A 16,569-nucleotide genomic window follows, 5' to 3' on the forward strand; every position below is an offset into this window, starting at 1 on the left:
ATATATATATATATATATATATAAAGATGACTGTCTAGCTTTAAGACACTTTCGGTGCCTAGCTGCCATGCAACTCGAAGAAGGAGCGGGGGCTGAGGTACTTTCAAGTTGTCCAAACTTAGACAGGAGCAGTTGAGGTGCAACTGGACATAATTCATAGACTGTGAGACGAGCAGTTCTTGTTATGATTAAAAGACCAAGAAAAAATTCACTGAACGAAAAGGGGAACTCCTAAAGGCGCCAGTGCCGGGAATGACTGACAGGCAGAGTACATAGTCTAAGAGTACGAGTGACAAAAGCATAATCCACCACCATTTATCTTTTTTGAAGTTCAGGGATGACTGAAACGACCGGAGCTAGTGGCCACAATGTCTTTTAGCATCTATGTAAAAAGTCTGCGATGCTAATTGCAGCACTGGAAGGCTAGTAGGCACAGTTACTACTGATACAATATTATCCACTTTGTGTGGTGGGGCCTAAAGCCCTCAAAAAGAACCCAAACATCAAACCAGTCGAATACGAGAGATGCAGACCACAATGCAACACAAACTGTGAACGGACCAATAGGGTTACAGTAGAAATATAAAAATTGGCCGATCGGATGAAAACATTTTCGGTACTTTGCATAGACGTAAAACATCATACGCGAGAGATTCGGCTGGGCCTCAGGTGAGTCACCTGTGGGATTGATATGCTACTGAGCCTATGTCACATCCGAGAGTGTAAACGATGATGCCTCTTCGAATGGTGACGAAAACCTTTCAAGCTAATAGCCAAGCTCGGTGATCAACGGCCACCTGGCTAAACATCAGTGAACGAACCTTATCCACCCGTATTTGACAGATTGCCAATTTGTACTTTTATCAGGAACCAGGAATATGGATGTTGTACTGCCATGCTGGCGGAAATTTGTGCACTACGCTATCTCACAACTATTTGGTTGCCTTATGTTGAATCCGCGGACCAGGCTGATAAAAGACAAATATTTTAGTGTTAATCCAAAGTGAGATGTCGCTGAGCCGAACGGCGTAACAAGTCACTGTACTTCTGCATCAGAATGCCAACATAAGGGTTATTCTGCAAACAGTAGCATACAGCTATGGAACTCGCACAGCGGCGTTCTGGAAAGAACATGCTTTGAACTGAATAAATAACAATCCAAACAGTATTGCATTGGTACACGACTTTCGCAACGGGGGTGGTGGTTGAAGATGGTTGTTAAATAGGGCTGGGATAAGAACACAGCCCTGCTTCACTCTGGTGTCGATTTCGAACTCGTTCAAGGTAGTCGCGCAATTCCGAACCGGAGCCTTTATCTCAGTGTGAGGCCTCGATCAGGTTGACATATATGTCCGAACAGCTAAGCTTTCGTAGGGTACTTCAAACTGCTTCTGTGTTCAATAAGTCGATGGCTTGAAGCCCATAAACAGCTCACAGAGAGGTTGATTCCGTTCACATTTCACTTGGATTTGCTTTGCGGCAAAAAATAGGTCGATGGTAATTCGATTACTCCAAGATCTACACTGCCCCCAACGGGGTTCCAGATATCTCAGTGGTTAAGGCGCCAGCTTACGGGCCGGAAGGTCCGTGGTTCAAACCCAACCTCACTATCTCGATTGTTCTTGTCTGGGCTTTGGTAACCTGGTAGTAACCCAGCCCTCGTGTCTGCTTCCGCTGGCATGGCAGCTAGGCACTAAAAGGTTGCTACAGCTGAACAATTATTACTTATTTTATTATTAATACTGCTATTCAAGAACATCTTCCTCAATAATGTCAGCGACTAGTCGGTTGAGCAGCAGGATACGAGCCATAATGTTGTCTGCTGTGCACAGATGATTTCGCGGTCCGTCTTCCCTCGATTTCGTTCCCGATATAGAGTTGCTGCTGTGTCCTTCGTCCATAGAGGTTTTAGTGCTTTTAGTTGGATTTTGGGCCAGTGCATTTGTGAGATTTCCGATCGTTTTGACAAACGTCAAATTCTTCTCTGTAACGGAGGCGAAGTCATTCGCACCAAACCAATCTCGTCTCTGTCCAGGATTGGATGTGTCCGTCTTCAGAACCACTGGCTTTCGGGTGTGCTTGGGTGTTGGTTATGTACCAGCCTTTGCATTAGAGCTTCAAAGGTGCAGTCAAAGCCACCCCCACTAGTTTTCCTTGATCAGCCAGCCTGGTCCTGTCGGGTGCATGGACGTCTGTCCTGTAGCCTTTGAGTTCTTTTTCAACAAGAGGATATCGACTCTTAGTCCTGTCTCCTTCGTCCTCAACCAGGAAAGATGTGTTTTCTTTTCTTTACAGTCAGCGTCATGCGCCGGGAGGTGACTTCTGTGCCTGCTAATAGGGACTTATTTCCGGTATCCCCTCCAAAGCCTTTGACTTCAAGGTCTGACTTACAAGGCGGCGCGGGATGACCTAGCGTGAGGGCAAGGCACTGTGCACAGTAAGTGTCTTTTGAGCTCGGAGGCGTTGATCGTGGATAAATTCCCGTGCTACTCCCAAATACAAAGCTCAGCTTATGCTGCGGTGCCGTCCGTAAGAGACGCTTTCGATACTACTCCGATACTCAAGGATGACCGAAAGGTGTGAGAAATGCCGAGTTTTTAATGTGGTAGAATGGCAGTCAGTGTTTTGTTTTACTGGTGCTGTGTCGCTTCAGGAAAAACAGGTCTCATGTCAGACCGAACCAAGGGAGGATTCTGTCCGGGAAAAGATTGCCGCATTTTGAAACGTCGCTACAATTTTCAGTAACCAACCACCGCTTACCTCATTGACATGTGTAACATGCGTCGATAAGGAATATTTCTAGTCTACCTTGACGAATAAACAATAATAGTTCAGCTGTCACACCCTTCCGGTGCCTAGCTGCTATGCCACCCAAAGGAAGAACGAGGGTTGGAATACTGCCAGGTTGCCCAAGTCTACACAGGGGAAGTCGAGAGGCAGATGTCGGGTTCGAACCACGGAACTTCTGGTCGGTAAATTCGCGCTCTAATCACTGAGTCATCTCACCCCTTATCCTACCTTGAAGGCTGGTAGCATGCCAGATAAACTGCTGAATCTCACCAAAGCCTGGTACTAAAGTGTACAAGCACATANGGGAAGACACAACAGCTTGCGTTTCGAACTCCGGCTGCCACGTGTCTTTCAGTCTCGTGATTAGCCGGACAATGTTGCACGTTCTCAGCGAATTCCTTGGGGGAGAGTATTACAGCGACTGTCGCTGAATTACGGTCGAGATGGCTCAAGCGCGAAATTACTGACTCGAAGGTTCGTGGTTCGAAACCGACCTCTACCTCTCGAATTTCCCTGTCTAGGCTTTGGCAACATGGTGGTATCCCAGCCCTTGTGCTTCCTTCTGGTGGCATGGCAGTTAGGCAGCCGAATGATCTAGTATCTTATTGAGAGCTCCAGTCGTGATCCTCTCTGGATTTTAATGCGCCGTCAATATCCAAGGCCACACGTATTACCTGAGTGAAGTGTATGTCGGCTCCGTGGCTAACATGAGAAAGTTGGCCACTGGGTAAAGCTGTACAAAGTTTTAGTTTTCACACTCCTTTATTTGAGGACACATTACATACTGACGGTTTTTATGCGAGTTGCCTTAAGTTTAGGATACTGCTATCGGTGACCATCGGTGGATGGTAAGCACGAACAGCGCACCGATTGCAGAATGGGTGGATCAAAACTTTGGTAGAACCAGAAGTCGGGCTGAATTAGATGCAAGCCGTCAGCGCTTGGGGGGCGAACAACAAAGAAAAGATGTCACCGAAATATGCGTCTTTTGATGCACAGATTAGTATATGCTTCAAACCAGATATTCATCAGTTGCAATGAACAGGTTTTTCAGTGAATAAGTAAACCAGTTTCATGACAGTACATAGATGCGCCAAGGTTGAACTTACCAAACGTCGGCCCAGCGGATCAATCTCACCGGGTAACAGGAGGCCTTCGTAAATAATATGTGCCAGGATATACAACGACTGTCCCCATATATGTGGTAGTGCTCCTTTGACGTCTCGGTCCTGTGAGTGTGGATTGGCCAATTCAGCGTCGATCCGATCGACTGGGACGGCATACGTCTCTGGCATCAGCACATTAGTCATGGTGTTGCTCAAGGAGGTTGCCTCACTGGTCCGACGACACATTGGTTTCTCCCATGCGTTGAAACCCTCACAAGCGACAGAAGACTGATGGTGTCGGAAAGTAAAGCGAATTCATCAATTGAGGGTGGCGTTGAAATAGCTGAGTGAGTAAAAGGATGGTTATTTGAGGAGAAAAGCCGCACTACACAAAGACTGGAAAGGAACTGCTGCCACACTAGCTAACGAGTCAGTTACAAAGAAGGTATGCAACGAATGTTTTCATACGGAATAGTATTTTTTCTGCAAGCTGTCTGGGATACAGTTATCCGCTCAGTTTCGTCTTGAAACCAGACCCACTGATACAATCAGCTTATTCATACCTTGACAATGGAACTGAATAGTTTCCGAATAATCCCGATAAGAACCAGCTGAATCTCACCTGTTTCCAAGTCAGAATTCTCAACGTGGAACAATTGAGTTGGTGTCAAAAGTGAGTCGACTCATGGTGGCCGTTTCTCCACAAAAAGTAAAAACTAAAATATTCTGATTTATCTAGGAAAAACCGTGGTTCCGCAAAAAGAACAGTGTAGATTCGGTCCATCGAAAAATCAGTCGAAAGTTGAAGTACTGTGGTCTCAACTGATCTTGTCATTTCTCATCCCACTTCCATAAATAAAAAAAACGATACCTTTCCAAGTAATCTCCTGAATTCCCTATGGAGTTCCAATTCACTGGAGCTCTTTGTTGCAGTCAGGCCAATAGTACCGTGAACCAGATTCGATTTGGTGCACCTCTATTCACAAGCAGAATGGACTGCTAGCACACACGTGTCTAAGCCGGTGTATAGCTTGTGCCCGACCTGAATTGTTAGCTGAAAGCCCCACTGACGATCACCGTGTAAGGGCATCCAGTGCATTGCTAAGTCAGGTAAAAAAGAGCGTAAATCACCCAGGTGGTGAATTCACAGAAAATGAGGTAGGGGGGCGGAGCTAAATTTTCAACTGGATAAGCACTTTTTAGGTGACTTCAAGGTCATAGTCCACAAAGGAGAACAACCAACTGTGATAACTTTCCAGCGCATATCCGTCAAGCACTTCATAAGAAGCGAGATGACTGGGATATGTCTGTCTGTATTAAACGGATTAATCAACTAGTCAAAACAGCACTGAGCAGTTCATAATTAATTTATTCAGATAAACGACTGGGCACAGCGATCACTCCTAAGAGAAGCCACCATGGAGGCGGGCGTCGCATTCCGGCTCAGAGAGATCGTCCAGCAGATCGCGGTTGACGCGGGACGCTTGTTGTAGACTCTATAGGAGGTACCTGCTTACCAGAGGGATATACCTTATAGAATCTGAATTGTGAACAAGATTAGCAATTCGCACAATGACAGTGGTGACCGAGCTTGTGCAACGGTATACTAGTACACGCAGGCACGGAAAGCGTTACCGGTTGCATACCTCTCGCACCACCACGTCCTGGAGCATTTGGAGATACCGATCACCATCGTCGTAATCTTCGCGAAAAGCAGCGTCAAGCAACAGCCAGGCAAGGAACATTGGCCACTCACATTCGATGCCCTCAAACATACGTAGTTCCCAAGGTTCGTAGTACTGGCGATTTGGATCTTCACGGGCAGTGCGGAATCCATCACGAATAAACCGACGACAGCCATATCTGTGACATTTCGAATAGGGAGAGAACCATCATGTGCATTCGCACCTCCACAAACATATGCAACAACACAGTTAAGGAGTGGATGACGTGAAAAACAATCTATCGATCAGTTATAGAATGAGGACCAAAAACAGGGTTTTTCGTGCAAAAAACCACAACAGTTCACAGGTTTGACGGGTACAACCTAGTGAGGCTGCTGGTTTAAGTTCACATAAAAGATCTACGGCCTACTGAGGGATACTCAACCAGATTCCATGAAGATTCAAAGATAGTTTTCAGCAACCGGTTGAAGGTTCACCTGACAGGATGGCAATGCAGAAACTAGACGACAGAAACAATGAACAGTTCAACAGCAAATCGGGTGAATTAACCCGCAAGCAAGCTAACGGGTCATATGTACCAGACCAAAGGCATCTAATGAGGCATCAACATCATCTGGCTTTTACCCTGCAGGCAAAGCCAATCAAATACTGAAGATTCCAGAATAACTGCACAGCTGTTGAACGCTTGTTCAAAAGCATCAGCAATGTGCACCTCACGAAGCTCTAAAGTAATTGGTGACTCGCCCGCAGCTAAATGGTACGCTATACTCATACTGACCGGATAATGATTGTTTATGGCTTGAAACACAAGCAGGTATGACCCAAAACCGCACTTAGTAGAGCGCTTACAAAGTCATTCATGCAATACTTTTTTACTGTATTATGCAGTGGGAATTGCACTCTACCAGTAAACAGCATCCCTAAGCTGAAAGAAATTTAAGAACTTTAGTATAACAATATTTCCTGTTAACTTATCTGACAACGCCGCAGGCTGTAGCACGGAATTTGGAAACAAACCGTAATCACCAAGTGTAATGACACCACCATTAATCTCAGTATGAGGGCAGGTTTCTTGAAGCAAAATAACTACAATATTCAAGAAATTTCTGCGAGTTGTAAGTCCTAACAGAGATGTGATTTTTCCACATAATGAGGGGGCGATAATGGGCACAATGGGCAGAGTTCGTATTCTTTCATCACCTCTCTGTTTTCGAGGTCACCTTCAGCCGGTTCGGGGTTTTCATAGCTCTTCGTGGTGTCCGACAAAAGTACAATTTTATCTATTACGAAATTTATCGAAGTCAATGAGATAAAACGCTGAAAAGAAGTCACATAGTCGCGGCTGGATGATGAACATAGACTTGAGAAGGGTCAGGTTAAGCAGTTTTATAAGGGTCCGTTGGCAATTTGTAAAACAAAGATGGGCAGCACGAGCAATTCCAGAAGTCCTGTCAATAGGAAGAAATCGATGTCACGAGTACCAGTGACGACGATTGACGGAGTCTACAGCCAAGCGGCAGGGTGTAAAGCAACTTGATGTCTTCCAACCTCGCCCCCGTGTCCTTTTGTATAGTCTTGGGCTTGCCTGACTTATTTCGGTACAGAAGCGCTTTCCGATCCAGCACAAAGCAGTTCCATTTTGTAAAAAAGCAATCACAGACCACATCTATGGATGATACTCTTGCGATGCTTGCTGCAAGCACCATTTGATGCCACCCAATATACTGAGGATAATGTACTCAAATCAATGATACAGACCAAAAAGGCTTGACTGTTCAACTTGACCTCTACCTCCAGGAATTTATCGGATAGTGCAATGACGCACATTATTGTGGACGCTTGGGAAACTGAGACTTGTACGGAAATGTCTTTTAGGCACTATACAAAAATTGGTTCCAATGTCCAGAGACACGCTGGGAGTATTTCAACTTTGTAACAGAATCATTGTGACTTCTGACAGGTAATCCGGATATACACACCATGCTAGTTATGACCAAGTTGAGGTGCACGCAGTGTCTCACGGGGAAAATTTTGGCAAGCCAAACTTACGAAAACAAACACAAACTGGGAAGAAAAATATCACCAACATGTCCGTCTCGACTACTATAAATAGCGTTATGGATCACATGAGGGAACCAGAAAATCTCAAAGACACCTGATCCTCATGCTGGCTTTTCCAAGCCAGCGTATTTTTGTGCAAGTCACTCACCAGGGATTACACCAGTAAACTTGAAATTCATGAGCTAAGAAAGCTCAGGTTTGTCTACAAGTCACAAACCAACTCGAGGTAGCTCAGTGGTTATGGCGCGAACTGACGGACAAGGAAGGTCCGTGGTTCGAACCCAACATCGGCGTCTCGATCGCTACCATGTTCAGGAAACCTTTTGAGGTTGCGTGGCAGTTTCATACTGAAAGTGTTTTAAAGCTAGACGACTGTCATTATAATTTCACTCGATTGAGTCATTCAGTCCACACTGCTTACCTGCCAAGAAGCTTCTGAACTATCGTGTCACGCGTCTGCTTACTCAGCTGTTCATCCGTGATGGCGAAGCCAGGGTAGGTTATGATACAGAGCAGACCGGCATCCGTCTCTTTTGAGTTGGATTCGCGAGGTAGAACACTTTCCAGAACCGTGTTGCATTGTTGCGTCTCGTCGGGGAAAACATGAATTGTGGATAGAGGACTACCATCAGCACCAAACAAATCAAGATCGGTCATAGCCTCCAATGCAGCCTGTCATGAGAGATAAAACAAATTTGCTTATGTAGAATAACACTTCAAGCTTGAGTAGGTAAATGAATGAGTTCCGGATTTCGTCAAGCGATTCACACAGCTACAGAATGCGAAATACGATAGCAAGTGAGAAGAATAGGGGGAAATCGTATTCAAACTACTGGTTTACCTGTCAGTCACGCTTTCACACATGGAGTGCAATTAAGAGAATTTGGTCACAATTAGCGACAGGAGGATGCTTTCGTCTCACAGCACAAGGTACGACATACAGACTGACAAAAACCTACGGAAATACGATTATGCCGCCCATGTCCCAGGCACGATTGTTTTTAACCAGCCCTAAATGGGCGGAACTGATGTTAGGATGCTAAGCTTCCCAGTATACTTAAGACAGCCGCGCCTTGTCAACAGGCCTCGAATGATTTTTGCCTCATCGCCTTCAGGTCAATGTGCTGATTAACACAAGATATGGGAACCAAAGGGGATAATGATCGATGATAATTTTTATTCAAATAAACCAAATGGGATACAACCAAGCTTCTGCGGTTCGTAAGAGCAACTGAGAGTACCACCGACCGATCCCATTAAGCACGTCGTTCGAGTTAACCATACCATGCAATGAGTGAAGTTCGAACTACCTGACCTCATCTTTCATACCAGGTAAATGGCTTGATGTATTCGAGCTCTGGATAACCAACCTGAATATAGCACAGATAACGTTGTAGAGATTGAAATAACACGCGTGAGGAAGCAGAAATCCCTAAGGATGTCATACATACGAATTTCTGATTCCATGACCGTTCAGCAACGGTAAGCAACGGACCTTTGCCGAAACGCAGCACAGAGTACAGAGGGATCGGCAACATAGGTGAAACGGTCCCTCTTAGTCATACAACCTACTTTCCAATCCAGCGGAAGTGACAATCACTGAACAGCTATGTGAAACATATCATCGGGAGCTTCAAGGTACGGTACGTGTTCCTCCCATACTGGAAGAGCAAAATAGCCCAAACACACTCCTAGTTGTTGTTTTCTTTTGGGTATTGAAATCTTGAACATTATCAACATGATCAGAGGCCACAAATTTTTACTTTCAACTGGGGGATTAAAGTCACCTAACAGAAAATTTCAAGTCTCATTTCCCGGTGGCTTTTTCGAATGACAGACAGTTTGGCGTACGACAGCGACATACGGGTCTCGGCCGGCTGACAACCTCCGAACATATTCATGGCAGCTGAAAGTCAGAACACCAAACGGGTAGACACCGAGGTGGCAAAACATCAGTTCTGTAGGTAGCGAAACCTGAAATTTCCCAGACGAAGAATGTACTTGCTCGATCAGAACCGTCTAAAGTAGCAACATCAAGCCTGAGGGTGGTGAGTAAGCCTAACTGATTCAGGTGGTGCGGGTGTTATCGACCGTAGACCAAGGAAAGCAACATGTAACCCTAGATCAAATATCCACCTATTCTGAAATGAACGTCAAAATGCACCAAAATACAACTATACAAGCTAGCACAGTCCTGACGCCCTTACTGCTTGCCGTCCAACTCAAATAGATTGTTGGTGGTTCAAAAATCCAAACAATCGAGTTTTATGACCTGACGCTGTCAACTGGCCACGTAGCGCTAAGTAACGAAGTGGTGCGAAGCTTGCCTGAGTCACGTTATAGTCTACCCGCACAAATGGAATACTTAATATGGGGTCAATCCTCGGAGTAGAAAAAAAACAAGATAATGGAACAAACAACAAACAAACAAACAAACAAATGATAGGATCGATTCAACATGCTAGAGGGATGTTCTTTTCTGGCGGAGTGGCAACAGGTGCTCAAAGCAAGAAGCCCGTATGGGTAGCGAATAAAGTAATGACACTATGAACAGGATTCACTTGTTCACTTGCACGTTCCGGTAACGGTTGTCGAATGGCGACAACCGCCTATCCATTCAGATGGCTTCCATTTGGTTGCTTATTACTTACATGATCCCAAAGAGGCAGGAACAGCCTGGATTGGTGGCTGAACAGGTTCCAACGCACCAATCTACACCATACACATTGGTCACAAAACCATGCAACACAGATTATGTCCCCTCATTAATTTACTTTTCTTGTTTTATCCATGGTTCCCCTCATGGAACGCAAATAAATGCTTCACCCAAACGAGTAGTGACGGTTTAACCACTGGGAGCCTCATAGGATTTTAACACAGACTCGAATCATGACCTTATGTTACCAGTGGTGTAATGTTGCTGTTCCGTGTTTGCGGCCGAACGGTTAAACTCTAAACTACTCGCCGAAGGGTCGCGGGTTCGAGACTCCATGGCAATACATGAGGTGCGCACTTCTAATGATCCCCAATAAGGATGAAACAACTGTACAGGGCTTCTTTGCTTTTCAGCATAGATTGGCTTCCATTACAGGACGAAATCTTCATTAAAACTTTCCAATTCTACAGTAACACAAGGAAGCAAATCCATTATCCATTCTAATGGGAAAAACTGGATTACAGAGACACAAAACGGCCACTGGTATAAAGAATTCAGCACCTAAACAAACTGAACGACACTCCCCGGGGTCGAATACACATCCGCTGTACTAATCAATATTTTCATCCTCTTGGAGTCTCGAGCACCTCGGGTCCGAACAATTTGAAGCGCCTGCACCGAATAATGTCGGAAAGATGCTAAATGATGAAGTAGCGTTGCCTGAAGATCATGCATTTAGGACACTCACTATAAGTCCAAGAAAGTGACAACCAAACCTGTGAAGAGCGGCGACTTGGACGGGCCGGACTTCACAAGAATAGCAGCGTGGCATTCGCGGAGCTTTGTTTTAATTTTAGTTCGGAATCGTATTGAATATGGTGAGCCTATCAAAGAAGAGTGCAAAGAAGCGATGCAGCTGGGGTGTGTCAATCCTCAAAAAGGCAACTTCATTGGTGTATCCGAGATCTGTGGCCCATTCAGTTGAGACAAACTGAAAACCAGGTAAAACCCGCCCCCTGATTAAGGTCGCCAGTGTTTATGACGGATCAGTGATTGTTTCAACCAGATCCAAAATGCACACGAAGTACTGCGGTTGAATTTTGGAATCTGAACTGATGTTTTAAAGTGCGACACAGCGTAAATAAATAAATAAATTAAATAAATAAATAAATAAACGGCTACTCCTTGGTCGGAAACACCCTCAATTCGGCTATTTTATTGTTGCTTGCTTCAGACGAGGCAACAGTAGTGTAGCGCTTCCTTCGTTGCGCCATCAATCAGAACGATTTCTCAGTGGTTCTTACAAACGGCCGTATACCTTTTCTTTGGTGTTTGAAGAAATGTCCTAGTCTGCCGGAAACATCGCAACGGACGAAATGGAACAAAACTGGATTGGGAAGGTTTTCAAAACAACAATCAAGCAGAAGTTGAGTGCTTATACCGTGATCTTTTTCTTCCAGGGGTTCCTTGCCTTTGGGTAGCCGTTTCAAATTGGGTAGGTGACTCAGTCTATGACATGAAGGTTAGTAATGAACTGAGTGGAGTCGATGGTGGATGCTTAACCGAATGATCGAGAAGGCACCTGGAGTGTCCAGCCTATCCATTATTCGTCTGTCAGCTCATCATGTGTTGCGAGGGTCAGAGGAAGTCCGTCCCAAAAACCGCAAACTACCATCGCCCAGATGTTGACAGTGACCACAGGCCACTTATCCAATACGGTCGAAATACAATCAAAACCTATCGAGTACGCAATACAGCTCCAAAAGCATTTACAGCACGCAGGATGATGAGTGGACTGTGTTCTGGACCCTGCGCCCTGTAGTCAAGCAGGCAAATCTGCCTAATCGTCGGCTCCGCTTCCCGACGGGTTAAACATTTGGGTGAGAGGATGGAGACAGGGCTTTCGAACGAGACCCCTCTCTCGTCCAAGCCTCAAAACGGGATATACGAAAAATAAGCCCTCTTGATTGACCCGGGCGAGTCCGAAGTACCACTTGCCCTCAATGTTTTATGTTCAGCAGTGATCTTTCAAAATTTCCTTCCAACCTATCAGAAAACGTCGCTGATCTTTAATCGTCAGTTATCTAATCTGTGTGTCTTATCCAACCCATTTCCCATTATGAATAAACAAAATAATGCTTTGATACATCCACGAGATTCCTTCTGCAAAGGAGCTTCCAACTTCTTTACCCTATGTCAAATTATCAGACAGACAATGCCTGCCGAGAGCATACATTCCCCTAAAATTGATGCACGCTGTCTCTGAGACAAGCGCGTAGGATTCAGGTGCGGTCATGCATCATAAGGCATCAAGAACGAACTCAGTTTCTTCATAGTTAACTCTTTGTGTGTCCGGTGTTCCAGAAAAGACAAGTCGTGAAATGTGCTATATTCAGCCTCAAAGCTGAACGCGCTTTGCTGGTTCGGATTTCAGTGAGCACAGTTCGGTTATTCAGCTGAATCAAGCTTGGCTCTTAATTGTAGTCTCGACATATGCCCCAACGGACGCTGAGATGGACACTTTTTATCGAGATTTATCCAGGCAGATTCGTTAGACAAGGAACACTGATACGGTCATCCATCCCAGTGGTATGAATGCCCAAGTCAATAATCCAAGCTGTTTGGAGCCACGCCTGAGCAGTCAATGCGAAGTCGATATTCACCTCACAAAATACGGACAACGACGCCCCCAGGTGTGCTCTGACCATCAGCTGGATCTGAATAGCCTGATATTCCAACATATGGATTCGCACCACTTAAACCAGCAATCACGAAGTGGAAAACCAATTATGCACTCAACTGGATCACGTTGGTATCAGACACGGATGAGGGCTACAATTTAAAACTGTCGCTTCTTCTGGTGAACGCAACTTCATCTCTACCAGGCCGTAGTGCGAGCGACTCACCAATAAATATGTCAGTTTATCATATTCGGCAGTATCGATTTAGGCTAGCTCAACTGCTGTCTGCAATAAATCAACAAAATGCTGGTGACGAACACGTGAATGAAGCATAGCGAAATTCAATAACAACCAGGCTGGCGGCGATCAAAGCTACCTGCCAGACTTTCCTGACACGATAGAACGATCACTAGTTCTGATTTGTAGGACGAAATTCATATCACAGGTCGACGAGTACGATAGCGCACAGAAATCCACCAAATGCTAAATATTAAGAAGAGTCTGACGAAAAGCCGAGAGTTCTGGTGAACATTGAAAGCTCAGGAGATGCAGAAATATTTGCCACGAGAAACAATCGACCTAATTTGATTGACTGGCCAAAGGAAGACCACTTGTGGTTGTCAGGGAGAAAACAGGTGAACAGGATGGATCAGTAACTCATTTTTAAAAAGGCCTATTTGAAAAATTACTCTCTGAACCACATCCCCTGAGTACGGGGGGGGGGGAATGTTAACCTTAATTACCCGCCAAAAGAAATGAAGTGCAAAATATCCCACCTAAAACGTGGGGGGATAGCAAGATATGAAGGCTAGTTTCAATCTCTCTTCAAAGAAGGCGGAAAATCCCCATTTATCCACCTGACTAAACTTATTGGTGTTATGTGGGGTAAAAATAAAGTGCCAGAAGAATGGAGCACATCCACCGTAGTCTCTATCCTTACAGAGGAATCAAATCAAATCGTCCAGCCATAGCATCTTTTTGGTGCCCACCTGCCATGCCAACAGAGGAAGGTACAAGCGCTGGGATACCGCCTAGGCAGAAGCAGTGGAGATACTGAGGTTAGGTTCTAACGACGGACCTTCCGGTACGTAAGCTGGCGCCTTAACCATTGAGCTATCTCCAGTCCTGAGTATAACGTGAAAACTGTAGTAGGAATAGCCTGGTAGCTCGTAAATCGAAGACGCCTTTTGGTCTCATCTTATAAAAGGTTGACTGAACTCCATGAAAAAAACTGGGTTCCGTCCTGCAAGACGATACACCAGTTGCATCTTTATTCTACGCCAGATCATGAAAACTGATGCTGCTTATAGTTTGCTGCCTTGCCTGACTTGAAAGCTACCTTGGGGACGAGATGACTCAGTGGTTAGAGCGCGAATTTACTGACCGAAAGGTTCATGTTTCGAACCCGGCCTCAGCATCTCGACTTCTGTTTATGCTTCCGCAACCTGGCAGTGTCCCAACCCTCGTGTTTCCTTCGGGTGGCATGGCAGCTATGCACCGAAAGGTTGTTACAGCTTGGATTTGTTGATTGTTGGGCACCATAGCAGTTTGTGTAGGGTTTATGTAGTAGTTGTTGGTCCTTAGACGCGTGTTCCCATACCAAAATCTTTACATGCTTTGGGATTCACCTCATCAGACTGGCACTGTCCTTGGCATGATTTCGAATGAGACGTTTCTCTCTTTTCTCCCATATACTCCCGTTACTCTTTCGCATTCATCGCTTGCACTCACTTTTTATGTTTGTGACCATGCTCTTCAAAAATAAATGATAATAAAACCTTGCTTTATGTAAAGAGGTGTACCCCATTGATATTTGACCCTCCTATGAGTACTTGACGTTCAGTTGCAACAACCTTTCGGTGCATAGTTACCAAGCCACCTAAAAAAGCACGAAGGCTGGGATACTGCCAGGTTGCCCAAGCCTAAATAGGAGCAATCGAAATGCCGAGGTTGGGCTCAGACCACGGATATTCGAGCCGGTAAGTTCGACTATAGTCACGGTACAGAATGCATACAGTTTCCAGCCGAGATATGTCAACTGATACTGGTACGGATAAACAAGCTGATGCCACCAAACAGAAGCCAAAACGGCACTGATACCAACGATAGGCTGTACTGGACATTTCGCTATCCCTGTACGTAGCCCACGTCAGTTCTGTCACAGTAGATTACTGCGTGGCACCATTTTACGGGTACTTTCAGAATGCAAGTTTAGAAATCACTGCTGGTAACTGTATTCATGGTGGCCAAAGACAGCACATTAAACTGCGAAGGAATTTATTACGAGAAACTGGCATTCAATCTTGTCTACCGGCAGCACTATAGGTCCCGTTTTGTTTGTCACTTTCATCATCGCTATCACCAACTGCAAATCGTGTGCAGCTTGTACACATATGCAAGCAAGAATGCCAAACTAAAAGGTTTTGAGATCAATGGAGAAAAATTTGCGGTAATTATCTGAAACTCCGGTTGAGTCCCCGTCGTTTGAATTTAATTACTATCTAGCTTGAACGGCAGGCTTCGCCGATCCTTTTATGCAAGGTCCTGAACGATAAAACAATAGATTATAGCTTATGTCTTGACGTGAGAATCACCAGGAACTCAGATGAATCCCTTGTTTACAATGTTCTTCAACTGAATGGTTTGCAATATCTCGAATATCGTACCAGCTGTAAAATGAGGCGACCTGGTGCATTAGATTCAGATGATTGAGGACATCGTAAACGAGAGATTCAGCTAGGTTCCAGGTGAGTCACACGTTAAAACCAAATTAGTATACACACGTGCGTAGAATGGATTCCGTACAATTTGGGTTCAAGTAGAGTATAAAATTGACAAAAACTCGGGGACTGGGCTTACCTGATGATCCCCAAGAAAGACGAAACCGGTCGTCAGTAGTCGAAGAGTTTTCAGCAACCTTACGAGTACCGTATTGCGCCTGTACAATAGTTTAATATAGGTTACTAACAGATGTATGAAAATATCACCTGTACTGTTCTGATGACAAGGATAAACCCCTCTGCCTGTAAAAGTATTAATTGGTGATGCGTGTCTTTTCTGCACCCACTCTTGGATGTGAATTTCAGGGTCATTTGCGGTAACAAGTGGGCTGAAAACTTGCAGAGGAGTCTTATGAAAGAGGGTACGATAAGCTAGTACAGTTCGATAGCGACAGATCGTTTCTCCGTAAAACCATTCAGACCTGGACTAACGTACTGAGACTTGACAACATGTGCTATAAAGCTAGGGATTGCAGAGGCAACGAGTGGCGCCCTTTTATTGAAGCCAAGTAACAGCTACGACCTTGATAGGTGGAACCAACCAGAAGTCGGCTGCAAACTAAATAAAGTCTAGGGAAGGGAGATTAGCAACTGCCAAAAATGCTCTCTCGTCTGATTTATTCAGCGTCGTGAGGTAGGTAGCCCAACTAAGCGTGAACATGTATTGGTTGACTGAGAGGTGGATGGGGATACAGAGGAAGATGAGAGTGAACTGAATTGATCCAGTTTAAAGGGTTCTGGGATGGAGATAGGTGTGTCGTCCCTGGAATGTCTGGGGGCGTAGATCCTGTGGGGAGGACATTAAAATGC

The 16,569-nt window shown here is 45.0% G+C and overlaps 1 protein-coding gene across 1 annotated transcript in view; it reads right to left on the reverse strand.

Moving 5' to 3' along the window:
- Positions 1–16,569, reverse strand: part of T265_00028 (hypothetical protein) — a gene marked incomplete at both ends in the record, with an annotated part of 47,914 nt that overhangs the window by 28,284 nt on the left and 3,061 nt on the right. The window contains 3 exons of the mRNA XM_009163685.1: positions 3,900–4,184; positions 5,543–5,759; positions 8,064–8,314. Coding sequence (XP_009161949.1) covers positions 3,900–4,184; positions 5,543–5,759; positions 8,064–8,314 — 753 coding nt within the window. The remainder of the gene's footprint in view (positions 1–3,899; positions 4,185–5,542; positions 5,760–8,063; positions 8,315–16,569) is intronic.

This window comes from Opisthorchis viverrini (genome assembly GCF_000715545.1).
Source record: "Opisthorchis viverrini unplaced genomic scaffold opera_v5_1, whole genome shotgun sequence".
NCBI lineage: Eukaryota > Metazoa > Platyhelminthes > Trematoda > Opisthorchiida > Opisthorchiidae > Opisthorchis > Opisthorchis viverrini.